This window comes from Metopolophium dirhodum, chromosome 8, assembly GCF_019925205.1.
Source record: "Metopolophium dirhodum isolate CAU chromosome 8, ASM1992520v1, whole genome shotgun sequence".
NCBI classification, from domain to species: Eukaryota; Metazoa; Arthropoda; class Insecta; order Hemiptera; family Aphididae; genus Metopolophium; species Metopolophium dirhodum.
In genome coordinates, this window is record NC_083567.1 from 23974424 (window position 1) to 23991895 (window position 17472).

At 32.0% G+C, this 17472-nt stretch overlaps 1 protein-coding gene across 1 annotated transcript; it reads right to left on the reverse strand.

Moving 5' to 3' along the window:
- Nucleotides 1–2155: 2155 nt before the first annotated feature.
- Nucleotides 2156–4714, reverse strand: LOC132950326 (uncharacterized). The gene is made up of 3 exons (XM_061021731.1): nucleotides 4705–4714; nucleotides 4370–4596; nucleotides 2156–2278 (listed from the first exon to the last, which is right to left on the reverse strand). Exons 1-3 carry the CDS (start codon nucleotides 4712–4714, stop codon nucleotides 2156–2158), a joined length of 360 nt encoding a protein of 119 aa, XP_060877714.1.
- Between the last annotated feature and the right edge of the window lie 12758 nt (nucleotides 4715–17472).

Consider the following 17472-nt stretch of genomic DNA (forward strand, 5'->3'; position numbering starts at 1 on the left):
CGGTTTACGTCAAGAAGCGTAAGATATGTTTCTTTTTTTCTAAGAAACTTAAATAATTATATTATAATGAATACAAGAAAATGTTATGATCAAATATATTCAATATTTTACCTTCAATTGTACGGACCGGGAACGAACAATAAGTCCGTGAGTCCGGTCACATATATAGAAATACTTAGCATTGTATCACTACTCACCGGCTTATCCGTGTATTTTGTGTGTATAAATGTTATAGCGGCTCAAAGGAAGTGGATACGGTCTCCGAGCAAAACCAGTGAGTGCTATTGTGTGGTGGATGTGTAGGTGGGCACATGAAAAAAGGGTTACAAAGGTTTCATGGTAGATTATAATATGTTGCTTTATAATAATATTATAATTCTAATATTAAAAAAAAAAAAAACCCATAAATTAATCACAGCATATGGATTATAATGAAAGAATAATTGATAATATACGGGAATAAGTCCAAAGATGCACACTGCGATTACGGTCCTTTTTGGACCAACAATAAATAAAACGATAAAATGTATAAACAAAGATTATAGATAAATGCAATAGCCTTTTGGCTCTATAGTAATAAAGGTATATTATATAAAGTAATAACAAATAATTGGCTATTTTAACCATCGGTATAATAATGTAGCGTAAATAATTAGACAGCTATATATTTTGTGCTGCTGTAATCATTAAGTACTAAAATCGATGGCTACCTGAGCCTATGATGTAATAATTATAAAAACAATTAACAGTTCTCAAAAAATGTATATAAACGTTTTGCAGAGCGAATACTGGCCTACATCTATGTAGGCTACATAGTAAAAAATAACTCACACATCATTCAAAAACGCAACAGGTAATAACATAATTATTTTTAAAATACGATGGCTATTGGATACATCTTATAGAAATACATTAAACACTGCGGTGTTTTGTGTACACGGAATCACCTATAATATATTATTAGGGGCGATTAGCGAACACCATAAAATAACAATTGAAAAAAGGTACACGGTGGTGATTAGCGTACGTCTTATAATACCAATAATTCAATAAGTACATTAATTCAAAATCACCCAAACAGGAGCATAGAAAAAAAAACGATACGTGCAGTTGAATGAACTTGGACACCACAATGTATATTATTATAAAACAATATTAATCGCAACAACGTTTAAATAATACACAAAAGAATTCATGAAAAAATACAGATCATGCGACGTGTATACGATATTTTAATATTATATTGTATGCGTGGTGCCGGTCGGCGCTAATCGCAGTGCTGTGTTTAACTGGTTAAGGTAATGCGAAAGTTGGCCAATATATAATTATAATTATTATTCATGAGGAAAATGCGGCGTGATTGTATGAACAATAATATTATACATTACATGTTTGAATTGTGCAATAAAATTTAGTACAACCTATTTTTAGGTGAACTATTAATTTCATCAAATATTTAATAATTAAAAAATAAAAAAAAAAAGAAAAAATAAAAAAAATAAAATAAAAGAAAATACGGGTTTTTTTTTAACTATTTAAATTAAAAAATATTTACGGTGCATATTATAAAAACATACTAGGTATATTGACTAGCATTTTAAAGTATTTTGGGTTGTGCCATTTTGGTAAATGTAACACGATAATCAACAAACTGTTTATAATCGGAACTTTTATTTTTCATTATTTTCAAACTCATTATTGACTAGACATTTATCCTAAAATACAAAAAAATAATTAATATCATAATAAACTACACTTTTTAATTTATTTAATAATGAGAAGTAAATAACATTTCCGTAAATACGGCTTTATATTATATGTTAATAATTCTAATTTGTATTGCTAATATGCAAACATTTTGTTATACGTCAATATAACTACAAATTAAAATATACGTTGCTAAATAAAGCTTCGTTAAAATACCTTGTTATATTTGCATTTCATTTTAACAGTGATATTTTAATAAATTCACAACAAATTTATATAATAAATTTGAAGAAAACACGGTTTTTGTAGTAATAGAATAAAATATACATATTATCATATAATTATATTACAATTTTACACAGTTGATGGGTGTACTATTTCAATCATCATAAGTATAAGAACAAAATTTGCACTTTACAAGATCGCTCTGAAGACTATAATGAGTCGTTTAGTTGTTATTTGATGGGTAGCACGTTTTGCATTCAAGTTTTTCGGAGACCAATCGTCGAGAACCTGAACCCGAAGGCTTACTGCAGCTGACATGTGCAGCAGCAGGTAGATTCGTACAACTCTATAATATATATACAAAAAAATAAAGTATAAACCAATCCAATACACTTTGTCGTGCGTTGAAAAACAAAATATGGACATTGTCATAATGTCGTAATAAATTGGATGGCCAGACATTTAAAAGGGGAGTCTCATTCGACCACAGTTCAATGGCATTGTAGGAAATAATGGCAAGGACCGTCTTAAAGTATTAGCTACAATGCTCCGGGACTGGGTCTTACGAATCGTTTAAATAAAATGCGTACAGCAGAATCCATTAAATTTTAATAGAATCTTTTTTTCAGATTTTTTTTCGTCTTCAGTCAAAATTTAAATGATAATCACTCGGCTCGTACTATAGCATACAGGTTTAAGGATCCATTCGATTTTTTTCAATATCGCACGTTTATACTATTATAGTCTAAGATATTTCTATGCCATTTCCATTCCAAATTTAAATCGTCAAAACCAGTCAAGTGGTTTTGAGCATAAATTATAAGCATACATACATTAGCTGTACATAATAAACTGGTTTTATATAAAAGTCTCTCTTATTTCTGTAACCAACGTTCCTTTATGTACCTATATAAAAAATGTATTCTATTTTTGGGAGCCAAAGCAAAATCCACCCTAAAACAACCTACTTGGGTTGAAAAATGAAACTATAAATACTTCATAAGTCTCAAGGAATATGTGAGCAAAATTTGGTGCTTATTTATTCAGTTTATTAGCCCCATTCAAACGTATAATTAATTTTATAAATATATATAGTTTTATAGATAAATGATGAATTATTAATTATACTAAAAAAAATATTATTACATTTATTATAATATGTTATTTTACCATATTTTGTCATATTACCTAGAAGAAAATTCTGTCGTTTTATTTGCTTAGAACATGATGGGAACAATTTTTTGAAACTTCTTCAAACTCAATATAAAATATAAATATAGAGTTATAAGAGTGATTTTAAGATATAAATATTTTGAATCTTGTATCTTCTTTTTTTATACCACCATTTTGTAAAGTACATTTAAAATTTTTGTATGCCTCAATATTTGCGAGTGCATACCTCGATTAACTTCTTATAATGAAATGTAAACCAGCATTTTTAAGGATATAAAGAATATAATTTATTATTATCATAAGATGAAGAAAAAATAATGATAGGTATCAATCAATAAGTTGAAATAAGAAACTATGGTATTTACGTAGCAATATAATATAATATTGTCCTCGTACACAGGAATGTACCTATATTGCCTATACATTCCGCCGTGTCAAAAATCATAAAAAAAATCAATTCAGGAAGGGACAAACTCACTGGGAGTTGGGTATCCACCTTGCTACTTTGACACCGGTGCCCAAAGGTATCGTGTTGCAGTTATTTTAAATCAATATTATACATTCACAACCATAGACATTGGCTTAATGCTGTTATTAGGTAATATTGTCCGGGTTGTTCGTTCGCAAAAGAAAAAAAGACTCTAAATATTTTATAAATTTATATTTTACAAGTCTGTGCTATGTACCGTTTTGAAAATAAAAATATTATTTTTTGTTTACATACAATACACAAATTATACAAGTAGGTTTGTATACATTTTTAAGAAATCATTGTGGTAAATCATCAAGGCGACTTCACACTGCACCGCGATTTCCGGGAAAAAATCATTTTTGATTTATGTTAATTTTTAGTGTGATTAAGTGATTCAAGTGTTTGGCAGATGTCACTAAATGGTGAGTGGTAACTGGTGTAACATATTATTCAATGAATTCCTACTTTTTAATATATGCGAAATATACCATGGTAACGTGACTGTGTTATAACGCTTACCAAAAACTAGATTCAGTAAATCATACTGCTGAATTATTTTTCTGAAAATCACGGTTTACGGATTGGTGTGAGACTATATGGTGGGAAATAAGTTTTAGGCAAAACATTCAAAACCACACTAGACATGTCACGTTTGTGTATACGTACAGTGCACGAATACGTACAGTCCCACCCCTCGTAAAATTTATCCATCGTAAGACTCCCAACCTTTGTAGATTTTTTTTACTATCCTTTCACTATAGGACCATCGCAGAATACGGGGGACGCACTTACGTCGATCAGCCTGAACCGTTTTGACTGCAGCAATACGCTTATCACGTCCTTCAGGTTCCGCGCGTTCCTCGGGCTGGCCAAGAACGCTCGCGTCCCGTACCGACGGGCTACTTTTTTGATTACCGTCGTAAATCGGGTCCGATCGCCAATCGTGTTCGGCAAGATATTCAGTATAAAACATCGCAGCTTCCAGTAGCTCAATCTCGGAACGTGGCACGAAGTCATCGCTGTTACGCGGCAAAGGCATATTTATATATATTATTGTCTTTGTTCGTATCACGCATTGAATAGAAATAACATAATAATATGAATCAAAAACGTTTCGTATACATTACCGTGTGCCATAGATCTGTGCGACGAGCGAAACTTTTAAACACCTTTTGAGTCGTCATGACGCGTTTCCTGCGTAACGCCGCGTCCGCCGTTGTTATTAAGACAATAAAAACTAATTATATTAATTTTTTTTTCATACTGGTTTTGAGCATGAAAACTATGGCCATTAGCTTTTGTAGGGGTTAAATTGTAACCGGTCTAGTTGGGTTGGTGTGGTTGGTAGGGAACACGTGTATATGTGTGGCAAGCTGTTTGCCACTATGAACCCGAGTGGTCACCCATCTATGATATTAGTTATTGTTTTAGTTATACGAGTGTATCGAATTACACACTATAGTGCTATATTTAAGTACTGCGAAGAAATATGAAAGATGGTTTTGGAAAATAATCATATCAAACTCTTATATCGCTTTTAGAAACGATTACATAATATGTGGTTGCTATGTTATAGTTGTGCACAGTGCACATAACTATATTATACTGATATAATGGAGTGGTCAACTAGAAATCGTATTTAATTTAATTTTTGATTTTAAATTAATTTGTGTTGTATCTTATATGTTTTAGTAAATAAAACAAATTTTATGAAAATATTATTATACGATTTTAAACATTTTTGGCGAAATAACTTAACAATATTATTACACTGATAATAATCAAAACCACATGAATTGCAATATAATATTATATTAAAGTTAGTTTAAAACAATATACTGATATAATATTGTTATCGGACACTTGAAGGGATATCGGTTGACTTTACTAATCGACACGCTGCCTAAAATATGATATACCAAGAGAGGCGCACCGTATGTCAAACTTCCGGGCCAGACTATCTAATAATAATGTATTATGCAGTGTATATTGTATACTGAAGGATTAGAGTATAATATTATTAGTTATTTGTAATTTACCGATACATTAAATTAGACATTGTGTGCTAAAAAGATGGCATTATAAGATAACGATATTTAAATATAGTCAGTTAATATATTATTACAATACTATCAATTTATCTTAAGTTATTAACTATGCCCCATGTACATAATATTAACAATACAATATTTATACAAATGATATTGTCGATTCAATATTATAATATTACAAAAAAAGTTTTAAGAGGATGCCACATGATGTGTCATCTCTGTCTTACAATCGTACACATAGCAAATTTTATGTCCACAATAATCAATTTTGCTCTGTCATTATTAGAGTTGGAGCAAATCGAACTATTATACAATTTAAGATGTATAGGGTATTTCGAAAGCTTCTGTAAATATTTTAATTTTGAAGCAAGTTATGATTATTTTAAAATTTACAAAAGATTCCGAAATTTCCTAGATAATAATTATACCTTAACATTTTATAAGGGGTTAAATTTATTTTAATTTTAAGAACAACAGCGTAAAATGAATTATTCGAACTTAAAATTTGATATGCTGTGCGTTTGTAAAATGTGAGATTGGTGTCTTCTCAGCATAATCATTTTTGTTTTGATTTAAGGTACAACGTACATCTGTTTGAATAAATTATCAAATTTACTTACGATTACTTGCCACCCATTTATAGATTTTTTGGGAAAATCCAATTTATCACTTATATAGTTATATGTTATGATATTATGTACCATTCCAATCATATTTGTACTTATTTATAGTTATTATAAAACATTTTAATACAAATTATGAAGTATAAAAAAATATAATTACTATACAAAAAATAAACGAAAAAATTATACATCACTCATGTATAATATTTTGTTTTTAGTTAAATTTAAGAGGATGATAACATATTATTATATTAATTATAATTTTCTCGTATCATGGCAACGTTATGAACCTTAAGAGAGATTTAATAAAGGACAAAGATAGAAAATGTAATAATGGTGGATGATAGCATTATATTTTAAAACGGACATCATATTTATTAATTTAAAACCAATCTTACTATTAAAAAATGTATTGTCTCATAACACTACTTAATGATACTTAATGAAGTAAAATATTTATATATTATTTAACGAGGTGCTTAGGTTAATTATTTAATATTATTAGTTTAAACATTCACACAATTACCTGATTATGACTTAAATACTTAATAGATTGTTATTAGTATAAAATATATTTATTTTAATGATAAGTGGATTAGCATAAAAAATAAACTATTTTTTTTACTAATAAAACACAAATAGTAGGTATTCCTAATAATATAATAATTAAATAAAACAAATATATAATATAGAATCAGCCATAACTTATTAATTATAACATTGTGGTTTGTAATTTTATTATAAATTATAATATTATAACTATTTCAATGGCTACAGATAATATTTTTCATAATAATCTGATTATAAAAAAGAAACTAATCTATTTATTAGACTATACAAAGTGTAGTTTGAAATATTTAATTATTTATATTTTTATTTCAGATCTAACTATTTAATGATAACTACTCACAAAAAATAAAGATTTTCCTAGGCCAAAGAATTTATTCATTAAAGTGTACTTTATAATACAATTTTTTTTTCTATTAATTAATCCGCGGCAACTTGAAATTTACATCACAATAATATTATTTCTTAGTAAAAAACATATTTTGGCAATTTTTCTTTTATTTAAACTGCAATCGTATCAGATTTATTAGAATCTTTATTAAATTATTATACAAAAATATCAGCATTTATCATATATTATAACTTATAAGGCACTCCGCACTCGAAACCGATGGTAAAATTCGAATTCGTGGAACAGATAAGCGTACCTTGAAGCTTTAGTAATTCAGACATTTACATTTTAGGTTAACATAACCGTAACGTGAATGAGATTAAGGTGTAATGCTTCTTGTGATTTTTTTACTAAGATAACGCTCAAAAACGAATCGGTTTACAAGACGACAATAAACAAGATATCTCCGTATAAGCTAATAAAATTTAAAATGGAATGCGGTAACCCCTTTTCACATTTAATGTCTATAATGTTGGTCGTTCGTCCAGGAAATCGCAGTTTCTAACCAGCCATTTACGTATGGTATATTGGTTATATACGTATATGTCACGACGGTTATTACCGAAACGATGACGACAACGACGACAATAGCTATAGAAAAAATACGTTATTATGTGTTTAAAATCGAAATACCAAATAAAACTAATAATCCCTAAGTGGAATGTTCAGCGTGTTTTCCCATGTGGTAAATTCAATATTTTGTTGCAATTATTTATTTATTTCTTCATTATTTAGTTGGTTATTTGTATTGTATATTATTGCACTTATATTATTTCTATTACGTTTGAGTTTTATTCTCGTTATAACAACACGGAATTCTTATCCGCGTGCTTTTTTTTTCGTAAATCTATTGCCGATTCCCCGTATAATATCGTTCAACAGTCGACATCATATTTCGCCATTGTTCTACCTCTGTATATATTGCAGCCACGCAGCGTATATTTCTTTTATTCATTTTTCCATTCAATTGTATTCGCTTTATATATGTGTTTCTTTCTAATAGTCGTATAAGACACAGCTTGTACGAGTAGTAAACGGTCGTATCCCTATTCAACCGCCGCCGTCCTCGTCGTCGTCATCGTAGACATTACAGTGCGATTGTCTCAACCCAAGCGTTAACGCTACTTTTGTCGTTTCCGGTACACCTTTTACACACGTAAACAACACGCACACAAACCCAAAACAATTGTGGCGTCAGAAGATGATTAGCATTTAAGTGTCCATACACGCATTTCACGATTGTGCGTGTCATATTATTATTATTATTGTTATTCTTTGCGATACGATTTGTGTACATATCGTGTCTTTGACGATATATCGCGGTACAGTACACAGCATCGTAATAACACTGTAAAACGATTTCCGTTTATTTCATCGCACACACACGACGGTACCTGTACCTCTATGCTCGCACGGAAATAATTGTCCCACAAGTGTTGTACTTACCAAGAATCGCACTTTAGAAATAACACAGGGTTATTATATTTACTCGTAATATTTCGTAGTGGGTCTATGACGTGCCGACTACCGATTTATATATAATTTACAACGGTAAAATATCATATTATATCGTTTTTTATAATATCGTCTTGCTCAATAATAAAATAAAATACAGAAAATTGAAATTTCTTAGGAAATCACCAAAGCATAGGACGATCGCGGAGTTTTCCACTTATGAGTCTAGAGTTTTTGTACATATGACATTCATGCATTAAAATGTTCAATGATATATATATAATATTTAGAATATTGTTTAGGAAGTTTGTATATTATAATACACATTATAATATATAGTTCGCTCGGGGAACGTTTACCCGGGTTTGGTCGCATCTCGGCAAGGGCGAACCACGATTCACGGGCGAATGGTCATAGTGTAAAAGTTCGAGCCCACAGCGCCGTTGATAGTTAGTCGTAAACCGACACCGAAACTTTGTCGTTTAAGCCGTTTCGTCGCAATATACTTGACGTCTGATAGACTTTGAACAATATAAAATTCAATTGTGTGTATAATAATAATAATAATAATTGAACAGTGCAGCCCATTATATTTATGCGAGCATAGGTACAACGGTATCAATAATATTATTGCCATCTGAAGTCCGTTTTTTTTTTCTACTCAATACAATAGGTGTGCAATAATAATATAATATTTTGTATATAATTATTATAATATGTATATACGACGGAATCGGCCGCCGCTGCAGCAGTTGTAATCGCGCAGACATAATGATTGTGCTATAAATAAGACACCCTCGCGGTCGTATATACACATAATAAATAATATAATATATACGCGTGTGGGTGTGCGGGTGTGTGTGTTTGCGTATAATAATAATAATAATAATATATACAACCGTCATTTGGCGTGTAGGGGTGCCGCGGCGGTGGTCGCAAATATTGTCGTCGTCGTAATATTGGGCGTGGCCGTGTGCGCAATATAAAAGCCATCTATTCCGGTTTATTAACCGCCCGGCGAATCCAGCGATCCGGCACAACCGGAACACACAGATTCCCGTTGGCAATCCGCCACGTTGCCCGCACGCTATTATTATCGTCGTCGTCGTCGTCGACGTCGTCGCGCACCAGACATATCCTATGCCGTTGGCCCTTTCGCGCCCACTGCGGCCGCTTCTTACATATTATATACGCACACGCACGATCATATTATTATTATTATTATTATTATTATTATCGTTGTAATAAATAAACGAAGGTGCAGTGTGCGTTTTGGCCGAAGAACCTTTCGGACAGCCGCCGCCGGGCCTTTACCGGTTGCGGCGGGCGACAGCTGCTGAATTGTGTGTGGGTATAATAACGGTAATACCTATAATTATTATAGGTAAGGTATAACCTACGCACCGCCTTTGCGATCTTCCTCCGAGTGGTCATGATGACTGCGCACAGCGTTCGGTTTCGGTTGTCACGTCTTGTTGTCGCCGCCGCCGCGGTTGATACTGCGCGGTCAGATGTAAAAACACCGCGCGCCGTGTCAGTGACGTAGACATGATATTTCTAAGGGGGGGGGGGGGAGATCAAAAAAAAAAAAAACGATATAGCTAAACGGGAGGGGAAATTGGAAGATCCCCACCACCCTCTCAAATCTTTTTACTTAGGTAGTAAAATATTTAACAATAAGGAATTATTTGTATACGCCGCCATGCCCGAGATGCGAAAAAATAAATGAATAATTATCGGACCAGCGAACAACGCGCGAATTTATGACCGCAAATGGCAACGGGGTACAAATATCGAAGTTACTCGTCAAATTAACGAAAACGATATTATCATCAAGATAATGTCGTTGTATTATACGCATTATTTACAGGTAATATTATATCATGACATTTCGAGAAAATTATGTCGTCGCGTACACCCACAAGACACTTGGATGGAGTAATAATTAAACGTTCCCCTTCCCCCGAGTCAACACCGGGGTTTATTCAATGTGTGCTCTTGAAACTTTTAAAAGCACAGTTTTTGCTGTGCTCTTGGTTTTGTAAAACTGCACACACGCAAATCCTTTTGTTTTAATATTTGTTTTTTCCTCCGTTTTTATTTACCACTTTTTTTCATTTTGAAATTTAATCTCTCGTTTCTTTTGAAGATAGATCACCGACGGTTAGCGACCAGTTTAGATGGACATATTTTACAGTTCACCGGCCAGCTTATTTCACTGTGCGTGCTATAGTTATTTCATATAAAATTATGTTTTGCTTTGAGCGGTGACTCTGTTATGGACTATATTATGATAGGAGAAAAAAAAACATAGAAAATAACAAACATTTTTAAATTAATAAATCATTTATGTGTAGCCATGTAGGTAAATAAAAACAAAAGCAATTACAATTGGTGCATTAGGCGTACTGCGTGCATTTAAATAATTGTTCACGAATAAAACAGAAACATATACGGCAAATAACTTGAACGAAATCAATTTGGTGTATAGGTAGTTTAATTTTTCAGGAATTTATTTCTGTTAAATTTGGATCACACCCGCGATTTTTATATTAAGAGTCCTTATGCTAATACATGTTGTAACATGTACACTTTCAATAAACGAAAACCCATCAAAATTTGTAAGAATTGAACACGTCATTATTACGTAATAAAACATTATATTACGATCGAAACGGCGCTGTTCATCAAGTGCACAAACGTCATATAACAATTTATATTGAAAATGGCGCTATTTGTACAACAGAACACACATGCCAACGACGTCCAACACCATCCCGTTGGGGTAAAGTGCTCAGCTGACAGCGCAAACTTACCCTTGCGTGGAAATCGCCCATTTCGGCGATAATGTACACTGCATTTGTCGACCAAAATGGCCAGCGTTGCCGTTCGTTTTAGTCAGTTACTAAACGTTTGGACAAATAGCGAATTCGGACTGGTGCTAATTATAATAATATGTTACTCTTGTTCGGTGGAAATTCGCTGATTTCGTATATCACATATTTGTTCGGTGCGATATAATATGTATAATAATATATTACATAATATAGTTACAACTCAATCATACTTACAGCTTAACAACAATTAATCATTAAATACGTCATAGTATACCGTAATATGTGAAAAATATAAAAATACATTCAATCAGTAATCAGTACCTACACTAGAAATATAAATTAAAACATCATTCCAAATAAATTTTCTGATGTTAGTACAGACAGCAGCTACCAGCTAGTTGATTTTGAGACATAAATGGCTACGAAACACGAATGTATCAATTGTATTTTTTTTTATAATTTTTGGGAGATTGCAAATTTATTTCATATTATTCAATACAGATTATTGACTTGTCATCTCGATTTAAAAAACATGCCTTTAAACTTTTATTTACGATTCTGAATGGTTTTAATAACTAACACTGATTGACGTATGACATATTATCTGACTTGAAAATACTCCTATTTTTTTTTTTTTAAATCAAGGTAATTTAATTGAACTCAACAGAAAACTCATAACATTTATTTATATAATATAATTATGATCGGTCATATATATTTTACATAAGCTCCGCGCAAGGTGCAAACATAATTTATTCATATGGACTGCAACTCTGAGCCAGTTATAGTGCAGGCTATTGTAACATGACGCAACTGAAAAAATTACAATTTAAAGTATTATTTACACTGATTGATTGGCTCGTATAATTTATATAAATTATAGATTATGGATAAATGGAATTCTTTGAGCATTTTGTTTTGTGCATAAAAAGTATTTATAGTAAAATTCTAAAAATAAAGCCGTCCACAAAAACATGCCCTTGTATTCACTTAAAACAAAAAAATCAAACTTTCGGTTGCTGTAGATTGTTGAAGATCCTTTTGATTTCTTTCTGTTTTATTTGACGTATAATATAGACAACCGAGAAAATCTTGTATCGGCTTAATTTCACTAACGAAAAAAAAAATTTTAAATCAAACGCCATTGTATCGCATACACATCGAAAGGATAATAAGGAAAACCTTGTCGGAAGAGAGAGAGCTGGTGCACGCGGTTGACCAATTATTATACGCACTATTATGATCGTTGGCTGCAACTCGTGTGTCATTAGCAAAACTTTGTTTTTGTCTTATGCACATCATTGCAGCTTGTTGGAGGCCAAGGCGAAAATCGGGTCAAGACTCTGCCATTTTTCTCCGCTCGACGTCCCCGCGTCATACGACCTAGTGGATAAATAACTAGGTACTACAACGGCTATGGTATAGCGAGAAATTTCGCGAGAGAAATGAGTTTAATTAATAATGCCCCTGTGTGTAATGATAAAAGAAATAATTTATGTCTCCGTTATAATAATATACGTGAGGTGGTGGGATTTGTACGGGCGTAAGGGGTCGTCGTCATGATTACATCCTGCCAATGATGGGTGGCCGGCGGGGCGAATGCGCCTTCCCGAATGTGCAAGAGCGGGCCCGAGTCGCCGTTGGCGTAACGCGCGGGTGCAAAAGCCCCGGGGCCGGGAAAGGTGATGATGAAAAAGAGCCCGGATTAATAAGCCTCGCCGAGGAGAAGTTTTGATTTATTATTATACCACCAGACGGCCAGCAAACCCTGGGTGGGTCTGCCACGGGGGTCGGTCGGACACAAAGTTTGGCACGTTTTATTATCATTATTATTAATTTTTTTTCGTATATGTGTCTATGTCGTATGAGTTGCAGTTATCTCACATCAGCTAACGGTATAATAATAAGACGTGTTTATGTGTGTGTGTTTAAGATAACGATATTATGTGTGTATACGAATCGGATTACTTTTTTAAGATATTGCTACAGGTCCTATAATAATAGGTCCCATATTTTTACTATCTTATCATAATTTTTTGTGTTATGTGTATGTATGAATGTATGTATGTTATGTGTACATTATCATAAGACAAAACAAAATAATATAGAAAACACTGTTATTAATCGAATATTCATTAATAATATTTCTAAACCAAAATAGATATGAAAATGGTCATTGTTTGTTTTTCGTTGAGCAAAATGAATAATAATGACTATCGAGCAGCTTATTTTTATTTCTTATTTTCATTGATAAAAAGTGTTACGCTAACGCTGTTAATTTAAATACAATATAAACATAGAGTTGCAGAATACTCGTAAGAAATACAATGCGTGTCTGCAATGCTTTTTAGTTGTATTTGTTTTATAGAATGTAATTTTTACGACTTTAAATTATTGTTCAACGAACTATAGTTAGATTTATTTATATTGATAATTAAATATATACCAATAATAAGATTATAAAAATTGTGATTTATGTTTAGTTTTTTTTGACATTGAAGGTTTATTTAGTGAATTTTTTAAAAAATTTTTTATTAGAACAAACAAGAATAAATATATACAATATTACAATCTGTAATACAATTTATACATTATGTAGTATAGGGGATAAAAGTATACAGGACTGGATGACATGATATAAGAAGGGGAGGGTCCAATTACTCTACTTCATAATTATTCTAGGTGGCTTAACTGAATAGGTACTAAAAAAAAGATTTTAAATCACTGTGTCACTTAAATATATTATACAGCGTTCAAGAAAATTAAAATGAATACACTATTATTATTTCTTAACATTCTATAAACAAGTGAATTAAAATATTTAATCGTTCATAGTACCTACTTTGATTCTATTGATTCAAATTCGATAATTATTAATTGGTGCAATACTATACGTTATAGGTAATATTTAATATTTTTATTGCATTGTTTGGATGGACGTGGCATGCCGTATGCATGATTCAAGTTTAGGTATATATTAGTATACTATTTTATAATTATATAATATGATTCAAAAGGCAGATATTATACAGTTTAATAATAATTACTATTTTATTATTATTATTACTTAGGAAGACGCTACATCCGCATGCGTTTTCTCCGCCTTACAAATGTACAAAATAGCGAAAACTGTTTTGCGCGGGACAACTATGCTCCTTCTGTATTTATAGTAGAATTATCTAAATTCCACAACACATTAGGAAGAACTTTATCTGTGTCGTATCTTTTTTTTTTTTTTGATAGCACTTACCAATAATTTTTAATAATTAAACGTAAAAACCTATAATGTTCTCAAACCGATAACTTTAATTGTATTTATGTTATCCAAATTATAAAAACGCTATGACACAAATAAAGTTCTTCCCTATGCGCTGTAGAATTTCGGTAATTCTACTATAAATACAGAAGGAGCATATTATATTTGTCTCGGAAAAAACAGTTTATGCTATGTTGTGCATTTATAAGAAGGAGACAACGCGTGCGGGTGTGACGTCCTCTTAATAATTATTTTTCGAAACATTTCTTAACATTATAGAGACGTAACGTATTTCTTCATAAATAACTTTGCCGGTTTATACGACGCATTCTACAATTTTATACGACGATTTATAGCTTTTTTGAAGTCATGACATATTTTGTCCGGAAGGAATGATTTGGACATGGATTAGGTCACATGCGAGGTGGAATGTCGTGGTACGGTGCAGGATAAACATTTGACATTTTTGATTTTACGATCCGCAATTCCAGTCAGTGCAGAAGATTAAAAAACCAAAATCCCAGTATTGGAAAACTAACTTTTTTTGACGTACAACTATCACGGTCAGCGACGCGAGTGTTCACGAGATCCCCGATGTCGGCGGTCTGAGATATTCCTGGATTACATCGAAAATCGGTCGAATTTCGAGGCTTACTATGCTTGCAGCCGTACGTATACAGAATATACATATACATACACGGTAAACGTACAAACCGTACAAATGCATTAAACGCAGATGTATCAATATCACGAGAATTTAGACTTTCTGATGATGATAATAATAATACAGAGGAAACCGTTGCCGCGCCGTCGTATGGTCGAGTTGATTTTTTGGGTGGTTTTAATATCGAATTCTTTTGAAATGTATGGAGAGAAGACGAGAGAAACATTGGTGGACGAATAAAGCCGCAAGGGTTAGTGCTCGCAGCACACACGCACCCGCGCTCACACACACATACACACACACACACACACACACACACACACACACACACACACACGCACACACACACACACACACACACACGCATATATATTTTTTTTACAGTCGATTGGGTTTTACAGCTAATCCTCATAATGCCGGTCGAACGAGCTCGAATACTAGCCAGGTTTTTTTTTTCATTCCTCTCTTTCGGTCTCTCCTTTTTTTTTTTCTGGAAAGAAGCCCACACGTGCATTTTTACACGGGATCGGTTGATCAAGATTTTATGGCGTACGGGTTTTTTCGGTTGCGTCTGATTTGCGTATGCAAAACGGTTCGAGGGAATTTAAATACGCCGGCGAAAGCTGTTAAATTGGATATATATACCTACACGCACACGCATATATATTACATATACGTACCTACGGGGTAGCGTACGTAAGGATATGATGCGGGCGCAGGGATTACATTTCGATTTTGAATTTTAAATTCAACCCAAATATGCAGGTCCTCTAATAGTGTAATTAAATTTGTTATCGGCAGTCGTTACACTATTATTGAGTTTTATCGCCAAATAAATATATGTAAAACTCTTTTATGATGCAGATTTTTCGCAAGTGAGTTTTTTACTGGGGGGAGTTCTTCGTGTTCAAAAAAAAAAAAAAAAAACCAAAAAAACTTATCATTAAAAATATTTTTTACACACTATCACGGTAAATATTTAAATAATATACCACGCACTCTAAAATATTATGCATGCATATACGGATATGTACATAATGACGTTATGTATGATGGAAATCATAAAACTCTTTTTGGTAATTATTGCAAAACGGCTTTACAGTTTACACTGATATCGTAACATTACAGTAATACTAATGTAGTATGCAAGCCCGGATTAAGGATCAATTGGGCCCCGGGACACCATACACTTAGTGGGCACCGTTTCAATTTTAACTTCAAAATAATTGTATCAGTTATACATATTAACGACTTTATGTTATTGTATAATTTTTACTATACAAAAAATAAACAGGGTGTGTCTTATGTCATTGTAAACGGGGTTTTTTTTTTTAACAATTATGGATCGATGATATGGAATTTCGTTAAAACAAAAAAAGACGTGTTTCTTTATTTTTAACATGCAATTTTTTTATAACATTTTCAAAATTTTTAAACACGCAGTTGTACCAATAATAAAATTTACTTTATTTTTTCAAATGGTAACCACTATATTTTATGATGGATTCTGACAAAGCTTTTTTCTGAACATTTTGACGGTCAAATGATCAATTTTGGTTCGCTAGGTCATTAACTATGGTCCGCTAAAATTTAGTACAATATTATGTATTAATACTGTTAACTAAAATAACGAATTTACAAGAGCTAAATAATTTTTTCTTATAACTAACTTTTTGTATACTTAAATAGTTCAATCGGTAATCTAAAATGCTCAAAAAAAAAAAAAAAAAAACACAAACAAAATTGTTGGTAAACATATAGTTCATTATTTATAGTAATTTTTCGTGATATAATATTGAGAACAATTTTATTTTATAATTATTAATAATAATTATCCTACTATACCTACCTGCTTAAATAATAATTTTTTTTTGAAAACTGTATTGGACGCGTTAAAAAAATATATTTTGCGGATAAAGATGGGCCCCGGGACCGTGCTCCTCTTAACCCCCGCCCTTAATCTGGGCTTGGTAGTATGTGGTATGTGCGATTTACATTAAACAGTGTGAAACTTTTATGAAAACTTCGAGAACATAATACAATTTATAATT

What these genes read in the sequence shown, in the direction of transcription:
- LOC132950326 (XM_061021731.1), bottom strand. An exon ending in AACGGTTCAGGCTGATCGAC is followed by an intron (nt 2,279 to 4,369) that starts GTAAGTGCGTCC and finishes TATATATTATAG; the next exon opens with AGTTGTACGAATCTACCTGC.